This window comes from Cetorhinus maximus, chromosome 4, assembly GCF_964194155.1.
Source record: "Cetorhinus maximus chromosome 4, sCetMax3.hap1.1, whole genome shotgun sequence".
NCBI lineage: Eukaryota > Metazoa > Chordata > Chondrichthyes > Lamniformes > Cetorhinidae > Cetorhinus > Cetorhinus maximus.
Window position 1 is genome coordinate 100,746,675 of NC_135882.1, and position 14,660 is coordinate 100,761,334.

The 14,660-nt window shown below is 38.8% G+C and overlaps 1 protein-coding gene across 1 annotated transcript in view; it reads left to right on the forward strand.

The window, feature by feature from the left end:
• Positions 1-14,660, forward strand: part of prkdc (protein kinase, DNA-activated, catalytic subunit) — a 238,827-nt gene that overhangs the window by 158,886 nt on the left and 65,281 nt on the right. The window contains exons 60-66 of the mRNA XM_078540537.1: positions 4,167-4,282; positions 5,518-5,649; positions 7,395-7,574; positions 10,248-10,456; positions 10,765-10,903; positions 11,659-11,847; positions 13,609-13,833. Coding sequence (XP_078396663.1) covers positions 4,167-4,282; positions 5,518-5,649; positions 7,395-7,574; positions 10,248-10,456; positions 10,765-10,903; positions 11,659-11,847; positions 13,609-13,833 — 1,190 coding nt within the window. The remainder of the gene's footprint in view (positions 1-4,166; positions 4,283-5,517; positions 5,650-7,394; positions 7,575-10,247; positions 10,457-10,764; positions 10,904-11,658; positions 11,848-13,608; positions 13,834-14,660) is intronic.

Genomic DNA, 14,660 nt, shown 5'->3' on the forward strand with positions numbered 1-14,660 from the left:
CTAAACTGCTGCTTCGCTTTTAACTTCTGCTTAGCTTTGAGCATCAGGTTTGCCTCTTCATTTGTCTTTGGAATCCATGTGCCATTGGCCTTTTCAATTTTTTTTTGTGCCTATCACATTTTAGTGATTTGTGCACATGAACCTCTAAATCTCTTTCAACCTCAACTGTTCCAAGCTTTTCATCATTTAAATAATACACTGATCTATCCTTTCTTGGTCCAAAATGGATGATCTCTCACTTAGTTGTGCTGATATCAATCTGTCACAGTTTTGCCCGCTTAGTTAATTGACCATCATTGTCTCTCTATAGTTTTACTCTCCTATCCACACTGCTTAATTCTCATGTACGTTTCTCATGTATTGTCTATACTTAATTTACCTTACTGTGTACAGTTTTGGTAAGGATATACTGGCATTGGAGGCAGTTCAAAAGAGATTCACTAAGCTGATTCCTGGGATGGAGGGGTTGACTTGTCAAGAACGGCTAAACAGGTTAGGCTTTTATTCATTAGAGTTTAGAAGAATGAGGGATGACCTTATTGAAATGTACAAGATTCTGAGGGGGCTTGACAGGGGAGATGTTGAAAAGATGTTTCCACTAGTGGAGGAACCTCGAACTAGGGGACATAGTTACAGAATAAGGGGGCACTTATTTAAAACTGAGATGTGAAGGAATTTCTTCTCTCTCAGGGTAGTGAATGTCTGGAATTCTCTACCCCAGAGAGTTGTGGAGGCTAGATCACTTAAAGAGGATGTAGATAGATTTTTGAAATATTGGGGAGTTGAGGGTTATGAGGATCTAGCATGAAAGAGGAGTTGAGGCCTGGGGCAGATCAACCATGATCTTATTGAATAGCAGGGCAGTCTTGAGGGGCCGAATGACCTACTCCTGCTCCTATTTCTTATGTTCTTATCACTTTCCTCTTCTGTACATATTCCATCTCATCCATGTGTGCTTCAGTAGGCCCCATACCATGGCATCAACTAGAAGGTGACGCAGTCTTCAGTATAAGACTTTCTTTCCCAAGTTCTCTCCCTGGTTAAAACTCCAACTCTCTGGTTTTCTGACTCACTGATTCATTTCGCCTGCCTGACCCAGATTCTACCTCTAACTAAGTACACTTAGCTGCCTACCTTAGCCTTTAACTGATTCTTTTTTTTTGGTACAACTTTTAATCAATAAAACTACACACAAACATGGTGGAATATATACAGAAGAGGAAACTGATGGAAAATTATGAAGTACAGACAATACTTGATAAACGTACGTGAGAATTAAATGGTGTTGATGGGAGAGTAAAACTATAGACAATGATGATCAATTAAGTGGACAAAACTGTGGCAGATGGATTTCAGCGCAACTAAGTGTGAGGTCATCCGTTTTGGACTGAGAAAGCATAGATCCGAGTATTATTTAAATGGTGAAAAGCTTGGAATAGTGGAGGTTGAAAGAGATTTAGAAGTTCATGTGCACAGATCACTAAAATGTGGTAGCCGGATACAGAAATATAATTGAAAAGGCCGATGAACTGTTAGCCTTTATAACTAGAGGGCTGGAATATAAAGGGCAAGCAATTTTTAAAAAAGCTTTTGTTCAAAAGATGCAGGTGTCGTTGATTGGACCAGCATATATTGCCCTTGAGAAGGTGGTGATGAGCTGCTGTCTGGAACCGCTGCAGTTGATGTGTTGTAAGAACACCCACAGTGCTTTAAGGGAGGAAGTTCCAGGATTTTGACCCAGCGACAGTGAATGAACGATGACATATTTCCAAGTCAGCATGATGTGTGACTTGGAGGGGAACTTGAAGGTGGTGATGTCCCTGTGTGCTTGTTGTCCTTGGTCTTCTAGATGGTAGAGGTCTCAGGTTTGGATGGTGATGTTGAAAGCAAGTTGCTGCCGTGCATCTTGTTGCTATGGTGGACCAGTGACAGAGGGAATGAATATCTAATATGGTGGATAAGATGCCATTCATGGAGGTTGCTTTATCCTGAAAAGTGTCAAGCTTCTTGATTGCTGTTGGAGCTGCTCTCATCTAGGAAAGTGGAGAGTATTTCATCGCACTCCTAACTTGTGCCTTGTTGATGGTGGACAGGCTTTTGGAAGTCAGGAGGTGAGTTACATTCCTGGCCTCTGACATGTTCTTGTAGCCACAGTATTTATATGGCTGATCCAGTTCTGGTCAATGGGGACCTCCCAGGATATTGATGTTGGGGATTCAGTGATGGTAATACCATTGTGAACATCAAGGGAAGATGGTTAAATCTTCTCTTGCTGGATATAGTCATTGCCTGGCACCTGTGTGGTGCAAATGTTACTTGCCACTTAGCCCAATTCTGAATTTTGTCCAGGTCTTAACTCTCCCATCGACAGTTTAATTCTCATGTACATTTCTCATGTATTGCTTGTACTTCATAATTTTTCTTCCATAATTTCCCATGTTTCCTCTTCTGTGTATATTCCACCATGTTTGTGTGTAGTTTTATTGATTAAAAGTTGTACAAAAAAAAAAATCTGTTAAAGGCTAATGTAGGCAGCTAAGTGTACTTAGCCATGCAAGCATGGACTGCTTCATTATCTCAGGTGTTGCAAGTGACACTGAACACCGCAAACATCGGCGAACATCCCCACTTCTGACCTTATGATGGAGGGAAGGTCATTGATGAAGCAGCTGAAGATGGTTGGGTCTCGGAGACTGACCTGTGGATTGCCCTGCAGTGATGTTCTGGGGCTGAAATGATTGGCTTCCAACAACCACAATGTCTTCCTAGGTATTACTATAGGTAGTGGAAAATTTTCCGTTCTTTCCATTGGCTTCAATTTTGCTCTGGCTGCTTGATGCCCCACTCAGTCAAATGCTGCCTCGAGGTCAAGAGCAGTCATTCTCACACCTTTGACATTCAGCACTTTTGGTGCCTGTTTGGACCAAGACTATTACCAGGTCAGGAGCCGAGTAGTCCTGGCAGAACCCAAACTGAGTTTCGGTGAGCAGGTTGGTGACCCTTCCATTGCTTTACTGATGATCGTGAGTAGACTAATTGGGTGGTGATTGGCCGGGTTGGATTTGTCCTGCATTTTGCGTACATGACATACCTGGGCAATTTTCCACATTGCCGGGTAGATGCCGTGTTATAGCTGTAACTCTTTCGAGTACATTAACAGTTCTTGTTTTTTTTTTTCCGGGAGTGGGACATGAACCCACAACCTTCTGACTCAAAGGCAAGGGTGCTATGAACTGAGCCACAGCTGACATCTCGTGTTATAGCTGTACTGGAACCGCTTGGACTAGGGGCACAACTGGTTGTGGGTTCGCATAATCAGTCTGTAGCATACTGCTTCTGCTGTTTAACATGGATGTAGTCCTGTGTTATAGCTTCACAGGTAGTGATTATGCCAGTGCCTACACTCCTCAGTGAACGAGGGATGATCCCCCTGGCTTGATGGTAATGATAGCGTGAGGAATATGCCAGGGCATGAGGTTACAGATTGGAATTCAGTTCTGCTGCTACTCATGGGCCACAGTGCTACATGGGTGCCCAGTTCTGAACTTGTAGATCTGTCTGAACCTATCCAACTTAGCACGATGGTAGTGCCATACAACACGATAGAGCATATTCTGTGTGAAGAAGGGACTTTGTTTCCACAAGGAGTATGCGGTGGTCACTTACACAAACTTCAATCCCTAGAATATAGAAAATTTAAGAACTGCTTGAATTGAGCTTTTTAAGATTTTAAAAGGAATTATCAGGGTAGGTAAAGAGAAATCTTTTTCTGCTGGTGGGGGAGTCTTGGCCAAGAGGCCTAAACCCTAAAATCAGAGGCCAGACATGAATGAGAGAAGTTAGGAAACACTTCTTCATGCAGTAGCTCAATTAATTGTAAGCCTGAGATGATAGATTTTTGCTAGATAAGGGTATGAAAGAATAAAGACAAGGCAGGTGGATGGAATTAATATAGAGATCAGCTATGGCCTTATTGAATGGCAGAACAAGCTCAAGGAGCTTTAATCCCTGTTCTGATACAAGGGATGAGAAAGAGTAGAAAACTAATAGAATGATACAAGGACACACAGAATTAGAGAGTGGGCGAAGCATCAGGAGGATGAATATGATTTTTTTGATCGTGAGCAATTCCATAGGAGATTAACTGATGTTTTTATTCATTACAGCAGTAGCTGACCAGAGGGCAGACATCCTCCGCCTGAGGCGGAGATTCCTCAAAGATCGAGAGAAAGAGAGCCTAATCTTTGCCAGAAGGAGCATTCAGGAAAAGCATCTGGCAAAGGTAATTCTGCTTAACTTTTTTTTTTAAGGTGCTTCAGCAGAAATAACATTTAAAATTTTGTGTCCCCTTAGGTATTTTGCTACTAAAATGTGAATATTTGCTGCGGTCCCTTCAGCGTCTGCAGGTTCACAGAATGAACTCAGAAATAGTTACTCTTTTGACACAAACGTGTTATCTGCTAGAAAATTCCAATAAATAGTGCAGGAAACATTTGATATATTTCAGTATGTTAGAGCAGGGTCTGTTTATCACAAAAATGTTTCTTTTGAATATTGTGCATTATCTATAAACAAATGAAAAACAAATTAGGAGAGGTTAATTTTGAATTACACCAGCTGGGTAAGCCAGGATAACCACTGAAACTATAAACCTTTATATTTTACTGGCAGCAACATAGAAATGAGCTTCATTACAGGTAATGGTCTGTATCCAGAAATTCTTTTGAAGATTGTAGTTCACATCAATGGGCTATAAAATATCAGCTTGCATTACTTATTGCTCTTCAAGTTCCACCGTGTAGCTTGCAGCCCAGATACAAATTTTTTATATCTTTTTCACTCCTTGTAACTTTTCAAGAATATTTTTGGGGGAAAAAACATTGCCATTTTTGTTGTGCAAGAGCAGGGTCCCAGTATTGACCAGTCAATTCTCTAATTGAATGATCAATGCTATCTTTCTTTTACTGCTACCGAGAAAAGATAAATTTATAAGTTATTGGATTAGGTCTCTTGTTCCAGGTATGTTACACCTCACTGAAAATTTGACCCCGAGGAGCTAAAATTAATCACAGCAAGATTTGTAATGAATAAGTTCCTGCATTCACATAAAATTTCTCTATGCTATTTAACGTTTTTGGTAACTATTTAAAATAAATGTGTTGGCAAATTCAGTGCAGAGGAAATTCAGACGATTGCAGTGATATTCATTACAAATATTGATGACAGCAATTTTGCCTCAAAAGTTTTTAAAAATGAAGTAAGAGGCTAAAGGGTGCTGAGCATTTTTGATAATAAAACAATCCCCCTGGTTAAAAGAAATGCCACTAATTGTAGTCATGGATATTCATCATTTTAGTCTTTGCTTCACTGGAAAGACACAGCTTACTCATTAGGAGGTTAGTTGAATGTACTTTTTGCCTTTGTACTGATTAAAAATAGAGTTTGATAATTATGGGTTAACCTGGTATGAGAAACCAGCAGGCTGGTTACATTAAACATTACTTGATATTTTTTCAGGAAATGAAAACTGAACAGAGGATGAAACGTGACACACAGGTTACTTTGTACAGATGTTATCGTGTTGGAGATCTGCCTGACATTCAGATCAAATTCAGTAGTTTAATTGCTCCACTGCAGGCTCTAGCTCAGGTCTGTAAATAAAATCCAACAACTTTAGCCTTGTCTAAATAAGTACATATTAGCTGACAAGTATTTACTGATTTTATTTTGGAAAATTTATTGTTCTATACCTTTACTATTAACTTGCAACATGTACAATAATTTTGAAATGCCTTTATTTAGATGTATAGAATACTTCTTGATTTTAGTATTTACTCCCCCTGCATACACCTGAAATCAAAATGAAAGATTAATTACTTGTGAAAGCTTTTTGTCTTCAGGATAATTTGTGACAAAAATTTTAAGTTAGTTTTTGTGTAAAGCTGTTTCAATGACTGCAGGCTAGGTATTATATGAGTTACTCTTATGGTAAAAATAATAGTGGTAAATAGCCAGAAAAATGGTGAAGATTGCACAACTCTTGAACTCTTCAGCTTTGTTTGCACTTGTAAAATAAGATCAATCAGACCCAGCCTTCCAAGCAGCACCACTTCTGGAGTGGAGAGGGCCCAATGTAAAGGAGTCATTGACCTTTTCAAAATCTTTAAGGAGTGCTGTTTGTAGCAGCTGTTTGGTAAGTCTCGTTGGTGAGTGATTTGACCCAAGAATTCACACAGCTGAAAGAGTCCATTTGGCCCAACATTCCTGTGTCAGCTGTCAGCTGAGCCTGGTTGGTGGGTGAATTCTCAGGAGGTAGTATCATGACTCACTGGGAATAGTGCCCTATAATATCAAGCCCCACTGTTCCCAGGGCCCCGACAAATGTGAAAAAAATTTGACCAAACCACCAGATTGCCCCAATTCTACCTAACTGTTTAATTTAGGTTAACAGAATACAAGCACCAGATTTGTAAACTTAATAAGTAAATAACTGAAGAAGAGCCATACGGACTCAAAACGTTAACTCTGCTTTTTTTTTCTCCACAGATGCTATTAGACCTGCTGAGTTTTTCCAGCATTTTCTGTTTTTGTTTCAGATTTCCAGCATTCACAGTATTTTGCTTTTATCTAAGTAAATAACTGTTTATTGAACAAATTGTCTTTAGTGGCAAAAGAAAGAAATATGAACTGCTAACTTCTAACACTATAACTTAAACTCTATCCCCTTCTTAAATCCCTAGACTCTCACACACACATAAGACACGCCAAGAATGGATTTTAAGGGTGGGATAAAACAGTTCAATATCACCAATCCGGAGTACAAAATTCAATGGGTTGATTTTGATCGATATCTTCCAAATTCCTTTCCATTGATGACACAAGGTGGTCTTCCAGCACTTTCAGTCTGTAGTTCACTGGTTAAGCACTTGCCTTTCAAAGTCTCTTAACAGTGATTTTCCCCTTTGCCTCTTGACAGGGGTTTTCAGAGAGATAGCAGGTTATAGAGATATGAGGAGGAAAAAAAGTTAGCTAATATTGTGGAATTACTGGAATCTTCCACACAGTAGAAAGAGGTTTTAGGTCTTGTTCCTTTCAGACTAGGAGCTATTCAGCCCTGCTCTCTCTCTCTCAACCTGGTCACCTGGTCAGGAGCCAGTTCAAATGCTGTTGTCAGGCAGCTCCCTTGGTCCAGGATTCCTTTCAGGCACCATCCTATCTTTCATGGCACACTCTGTTCCAGGACTGCATCATTGTATACATCTCTCATCCTGTTGCAGTGGACATGTCTTTCAACTATTGCCATTGTAATTTTACCACAGTCCAACAAAAAATAAAAAGATATGTTCTTTACAGTAGCTGCAGAAAATATCCCAGAGTTTCTAATTCTTTTGCAGAAAGACCATTCACTTGCTAAACAACTTTTCAGTTCCCTATTTTCTGGAATTCTGGAAGAAGTGAAAAAATCTAAAACAACTGATGAAATGAGTGGCATTGGAAAAGAACTCATGGAACATTTTAGTTCTTTACTTAATAGTACAACTTTGTGTTTCCCACCATTTGTAACCTGTATTCAGGTAAGGAAAATGGCTGCTTAATATAATTATTTATTAATTTACTAATTACAATTTTGATATCTGTTTTAGGAGGGTGTAAGCTACTGTCATTCAAACTAATTATTATGAATCTCTATTGGTAGTCTGTTGTCAAAAGTCTGAATCACAGCTATAAGAAAATTTATAAAACTTCTTAAATTATTATAACAATAATATAGAGTTATAAGCTGTATTTGCAAATTGGTTAGTTAGCTGGTTGATCTTCATGCCATGCTTTATTTGTGGTAATTATCTCATTATATTGTGTATCAGTTTCTGTGTTTCTGCTTTTCTATAATGTTCCTTATATTAAGTCAGGAGGCAGAAAAAGCAATGGATTGAGAGGGAAGTAAAATGGAAAAGAGTTAGGATGGAGTGCTGTAGGGTTATAAGAGATTTTTAAAAACAGGCAGCGATTTAGTAAGGTGGAGAGAACTTTTAAGCAGCTCTGGAGGCCAGGCATTTAGTAGTTGAATGATCAGCCCACCAGTGGTGAAGTAAAGGACTGACTATCTGGGTTGGAGGGTTCGAGTTGGAGGGTTGAAGCATTTTGATTCTCTAACACTGGAGCATTGAGGTGGGAAAACTGATAGGAACATAGAACAATTAGCCCCATGAATCTCTTCGCCATTCAATGAGATTGTGGCCACAATGCGATCTAAATCCATATATCCACCTTTGCCCTATTTACTTTAATACTGTTGGATAATAAAAATCTATTCATCTCAGATTTAAAATTTACAATTGATCTTGCATCAATTGCTGTTAGCAGAAGAGAGTTCCAAACTTTGTGTGTAAAAGTATTTCTTAATTTTATTCTGGAAAGGTTTGGCTCTCATTTTTAGACCATCTCTTCTCCTCCCGCCCCCACCCCAGTCCTAGACTTCCTTAGCAGCGAAAATAATTTCATACAACCCATGGATAGGGAGTATTGTGTAAATAAGAAAGAGGAAGGACCTTGATTCCCTCCTCTTCATCATTTAGAAATTGTTGTGCAGAAAGATCGCTGCCATATAGAGGAGAGACATTTGAAGACAATATTGTTAAAGAAGGGGGAATAAGGACTGGAAGTGAACCATGGTCACAGTCACATATTGTTTGTAACTTTGGGTAGTGGAGTTTCAGTAATCTGTGCAGGGGCCAAAACCAGATTGAAGGATGCTGAAAGAGGATAGGTGGGAATAGACTTATGTGGCAGTACTTTTGCCAGGAAAGGCAGATATAAAGCATTGTTAAAATAGTGGGGTTTAGGGTAGGTTGGGGTGATAGGTTTTAAAGTAGGCTGGGGGTGATTAGCAGGTTTTAGGGTAGGTTGGGGGTGATAGTGGAGTTTAGGGTAGGTTGGGGTTGATAGTGGAGTTTAGAGTAGGTTGGGGGTGATGGGGAGTTTAGGGTAGGTTTATGTTGAAGGGTGTGATAATGTCAACCTTGATGACGTCAGCCATAGAATTGAGGTGAAGAAGGGTGATTAAGCACAAGGTTTGAAAGTGCTGAAAAAAATGAGGATATTTTATGAATGAGATTAATCTTGAAGGAAAGATGGGGAGGGATGGCAAAGAATAAACTTGATGAGCATCCAGTTCAAAGGAGACCAGGAGGAAAGGGCTTGGACATAAAGGATAGTCAGAGCTGGCAGTGACAACAATATGGGTGCTTTGATGTTGGACATTTGAAGCTCGATGAATCATATCGACCTGAAATTTGCTCGAGCTTTTTGACATAACAACAACATAACAGTGGAATTACACCATTTTTTCCAAGGAAATTATCATTTAACTGATTTATGACAGTTGTACGTGCAAATTTCCTTGATCGTTTGCGCTGCTTTTAAAATACGTCCACTGAAACCATCTGTTTATTTAAATAGTTCTGCCCAAGTGCAAAAGACCAATTCTCTTAAGTTTCCTATGTTTATGTCAATAATGCACAGGCATAGATTTGCCCATAAAATGTTAGGCGCTGCAGGACCTAATATCACCAGATAGCAGCATAATTGGAGGACTGCAGAGTTCTTTGGCTTGCTGTGATGGGGAAGATAAATGGGCCAGTCCAATCTAGCAGTGGACTCCTGCTCTGGTCAGTCAGGAAATATGTTTAAGATTACACCATGTGGATTTGATGTTGCAGAGGGTAGTTTTTGTACCAAGGGAAGCAATGGGCTGCAATGAGATTGAGACTTAAATGGGATAAGAAATTTGGTGGAAATAGGGAGGATAATTTCAGGTAAAAAATATTGTAATTGAACACTTCATGTAATATATAAATCTATAAAATTGTTGTTAGGCATGAATCTTGATTGATAATTGGTGAAAGAAAAAGTCATGGGGATTGCTGTAATGTTTAGCAATGTTAAAATATGAAGCCTATGGTAAAATATAGAATTTAGTACCTTTTAAAGGTTTTGTGGAAGTAGATAAAATGAAAGTTAAGCTTTTTCTGGTTTAATTAGGTTGATTAAATTTAAACTCAATTTACATTCTGTATCCACTCCAAATGGTTTCTTATCATTTGAGTAATTTGTGTGTTTGCCTGATTTATGCATTATAGAAATGAGGCGATCACTTTTATTATAAAAGCCTGTTGTATTTGGAGATAAAGATTAAACAACATAGATTTTGATGTGTTGTACTGTTCTGTCCTGTTTTGCTTGCCAAGGATATGAGTCGGCAGGACCCAGACCTGCTGAATCTTGATCCCTGTATTATAAGCTCAACTGCCTTAACCAGTTTACAACAGCCAATGGGAATTCTACTTCTGGAGCTGAGTTTAAACCATCCCACCGCTCCAGAAGAACCTCTAGCAAAAAGAGCACGAGCCCAAAACCAGCTGCCTCCTGACACTGCTCGATGGGTAGAGCTGGCTAAGTAAGTCCAAACGTGTTTATTAAAATAGTAAAGCAACCCGTTATAAAAATGTACTTTCCCTTGTTACTTTCCTTTGCTTCCTTCTTCATCCAAAGGCCCTGATTTTTACCACAGTCACTTCTGAATATCTGGCCAAAGCATTATTGTATGAACCGCGATTTGAAGTGTCAGTTGGCTATTTAGCTCTCTTATTAGCTCATTATGGTGTTACTACGCACTGAACAACTAGGGTAATGTAAAAATGTATTTTAAATTCGGTGAATGTTAGTTCTGAAAGCTTTGAATGCTTGACTTTTATCTTTTTGCAGGTTGTACCGATCGCTAGGGGATTATGATGTCCTGCGTGGGATCTTCAGTGAAAAAATTGGCACAAAGTTCATCACTCAAAAGGCACTACTGGCAGAAGCAAAAAGTGATTATGCAGAGGCAGTACAGTTATATGATCAGGTAAAAGTGACTGTAAGAAAACTGACAGTCTGACTAGTGTGATAGCTGGCTGCCCTTTCTCCTGTTCACTATAGTCAAAAGGTTGTGATTTTAGCACAATGAATTGAATATGTTTTGTGTGCAATGGAAGCAATTGTAAATGTTTTTTTGTATCACAGCAGCTGTATAGTGAATTGTAAGCATAGCCTTTTTTTTGTTTGCTTAATGTGGTCATCATTGGCTAGGCCACATTTATTCCTTATCTCCAATTGCGTTGAGAAGCTGCTGGTGATCTTACATTAACCTTGTGCTGATGACGCTGGAATGCATTAAACAGGAGAGTTCTAATTAGACAGTAAGTGATGATGAAGGATATATATCCAAGTCAGGGTGGTGTTTGATTTGGAGAGGAACTTGGAGATGAGAGTGTTCCCAAAACATTACTACTCATCTCACAAGCACATTGAAGTTTTGGTGAATGCAAAAGGAAAATGTGGGGACAAATTCATGGATTTCTTTTATTACCAGATTGATGGAATGGTACCAGTAAAAATCTAAGTAAAACTGGTGTAGACATTGGTTATATTGCTTCCAAATGAATACTTCTGTTTTGCCTGCAGAGCCTTTTATTGTCAACGTTTCTTGTCATTTTGCCTTTTTTTGTTGAAGACCTTTTCTTTGTATGTATATGTAGGGCATCAGTAAGTAGCATTGCATGAACTATACGATAATATTTCTAACCTATTCTTAGAGTTAATATGGATTTGATTTGGCAGGCCCTGAATTCTGATGATTGGGTAGATGGAAACCCTACAGATGCAGAGAGAGACTTTTGGGATATTGCAGCTTTGGAGTGTTACAGTCACCTGACTGAATGGAAATCACTAGAATACTGTTCCACCGTCAACCTCAGTGACAAAACACCTGTAAATTTAGATGAGATATGGACTGATCCTTTCTATCAGGTGAACAAAAGTGCTTCAAGTTTTGGGTACATTCTTTGTTTCAACACCATAGACCTCGTGTGTTAATCATATACCAAAAGATTGAGTGAAATCAATGGAAATCTCTTAATAGAAGAACTTTGTCTCCAGAAGCTTTATTTAAAAGTAATTTGCAAAAATGATGGTTAACATTTGCACTCTTCTGTTTTGTTTGGTGTGTTCACTTGAGTTATTTAAGATGTTACTGAGCACACGTAGACCAAACATTGGAGAGCAATATAGTTCTCAATATAGAAGAAAAGTGAGCCAACCCTTTGCCACAGCATGTCGATTGTTCAGCTTCCAGAAATCTAACTTCATGTGCTAAATGTTTTCCTCATGTGTCAAGATATTGGAGCAATAAATGAATGATAATTCATGTATATTTTATTGTAGACGTTTGCACTTAGAATATGTAGGATATTCTTTGAATTGCTTTTTAACGTGTGAACTGTACTGTCACAATGAACCAATGTTGAAACTGAAAGGCTGATTGATGAGGCACTTATCCAAGATAAGTAAACTGCGTAAATAGAGCACTTGCAATCGCTATTATCCCAAATGTCCAAATTGGTTATATAGTAGATCATCACACCCACCAAGCTAGCCCTCATACTGAAGCTGAACCAATTCAACAGCCTCAGGCTAGTCCCTGATGTACCTATTCCTTACTACAAATCAAACAGGTATTCATTCAATTAGTCCCCAATTAACTATGATTAACACATGCAGAAATTAGTAAAACTTTTTAGTTCTAATTAATTGGCACCTTCAGCATTCAAGAGAATGTGCAAAGGGAGGCAGATAACGTAATTAGCTCCTGGGTAGTTGCACATTTAATTTTAGAGCTTGGCGCCAGGCTGTTTTGTCTTTTTTACTGTCAGTGCACAGGGGCCAGGGAAGGGGGCTGATGTTTGCTGTCTAAATTACCCAGAGACATTTCACTGACATTATGTACCAAGTTGTAGTTTATGTTTTGAACCAATAGATGGTGGTGTCACATTCTGTCAGTTCCTTCCCAACAATATTAATACACTAACCTCTCCAGTCTGGAATGCTTGGGACCAGGTTACAGTGAACTATTTCCTAACACCTAATCAATACTGCGCAAATCACATAATCTTGCACTCACTATGAAAGTGGATGGTGGAAACATTTGCCTTTGCCACATTTTCTTCATCTTTCTGTTGATTGCTATGATGAATACAAATGTGTACCTATTAATTTGTAGTTACTGCTTTTTCCACTACTTAGTGTGCTTTTCTCATCTAATTGCAATGTACAATGACTAATTAAAGTTCAATTTTGTATCGAAGGTGTGAATCTTTTGAAGCACCACTCAAGGTTTCGTCAGTCTCTGGGTGTGTACCACTTTAGGGTTGAGTGCCACTCATTCAGCTTCCAGTTAGCTCAGGTAGAGAAATATGAAGATAAAAATACGAACCCTAAAAGGAAAATGTTTTTCCAAATGCATCCATGTTTTTTTTCCCTGAAAAGCCTGGAAGTTGTCAACTAGGCTGCTAAATTGTACAGTGTTATAGTTTGGCGAGGACAAGACCATTTTATCCATTTGTAATCATGAACCACCTCAAATGGGTCCTGGTGCATCCAAAAGAAAAAGACATAGAGATAAACAGAAATGTTTTTATTTTAATGTAAAAATGATTATTCAGGGAGTTATGTGCTTGTGTAGATGTTTAAAGGATTCTGAGAACATGTTTTATTCTTGCATTTGTTTTTTAGGAAACTTATTTGCCACACATGATGCGTAGTAAAGTGAAATTATTGCAGTTGGGTGAAGTTGACCAGTCTTTGCTGACATTCATTGACAATGCAATGAAGGTTGACCAACGGAAAATTGTTATTGAAAGCCGCTACAGCCAGGAACTGAGCCTCCTGTACATCCTGCAGGATGACTTTGACCGTGCCAAATACTATGTCAATAATAGTATCCAAATTTTTATGCAGGTAAGTATCTGGCATATGGTCAAGAATTGATTGAAGGAAGGATGGAATTGATTGTAGATTTATCAGAGACTTTATATGCTATATGTGCTATAATTTAAGAAAGTAGCCATCTAATTACAATAAGTCCTCACTTAAAGTTGTGCTTGCGGTTCTGAAAATCGAAACTTTAAGTGAATCCCTTAAAGTGGGTTCCCATAGGAATCAATGCTAAAGCTGAAGTTAGGTTCCTTTGGGCATTTCTTGCCCAGAAAAAAATGTACAAGTTGAAATACTGTACCATACATGTGCAGCACTGTGCATTCCTAGCTGAAATAACTTGCAAAACAAAATGCATCTCTAAATGTAAAAGAAGTACAATACAGAGTACAATTAAATGCTTTAAAAATTACAGTACTGTACAGTACTCGCCTCACTACTCAATACTTTTAGATTGACCAGGTTCCATCTAGAGGCAGAAGTTGGCTGGTGCAGTTTGCAGCTGAAGCCCTGACTATCTGCACTGACCAACCCCTGCCACTAGATGGAGAGCAGGACTTAGTGAAAGTTCAGAAATGAAGCCAGGAGCGAAGCCTGAAGTTATAAGCCACCAAGAACTCAACTAAGAACAGAGGTTGAGAGGCAAGTGAGGAGAGTAGATAAGGCTGGGGGTCGAGGAGGGTAGTCAGCAAGGGGGGAGCAGGAGGAAGAGGTACTCGGGGTGAAGGTTGAAGTGCTCTGTGAAAAGTCATGTGAGCAGATAGACCACTGAAGAGGAAGTCTGTGGCAAACAACAGTGACACTGGAAATATTAAACAGATATACTGACAGTATTAACAACATTAAAGTGA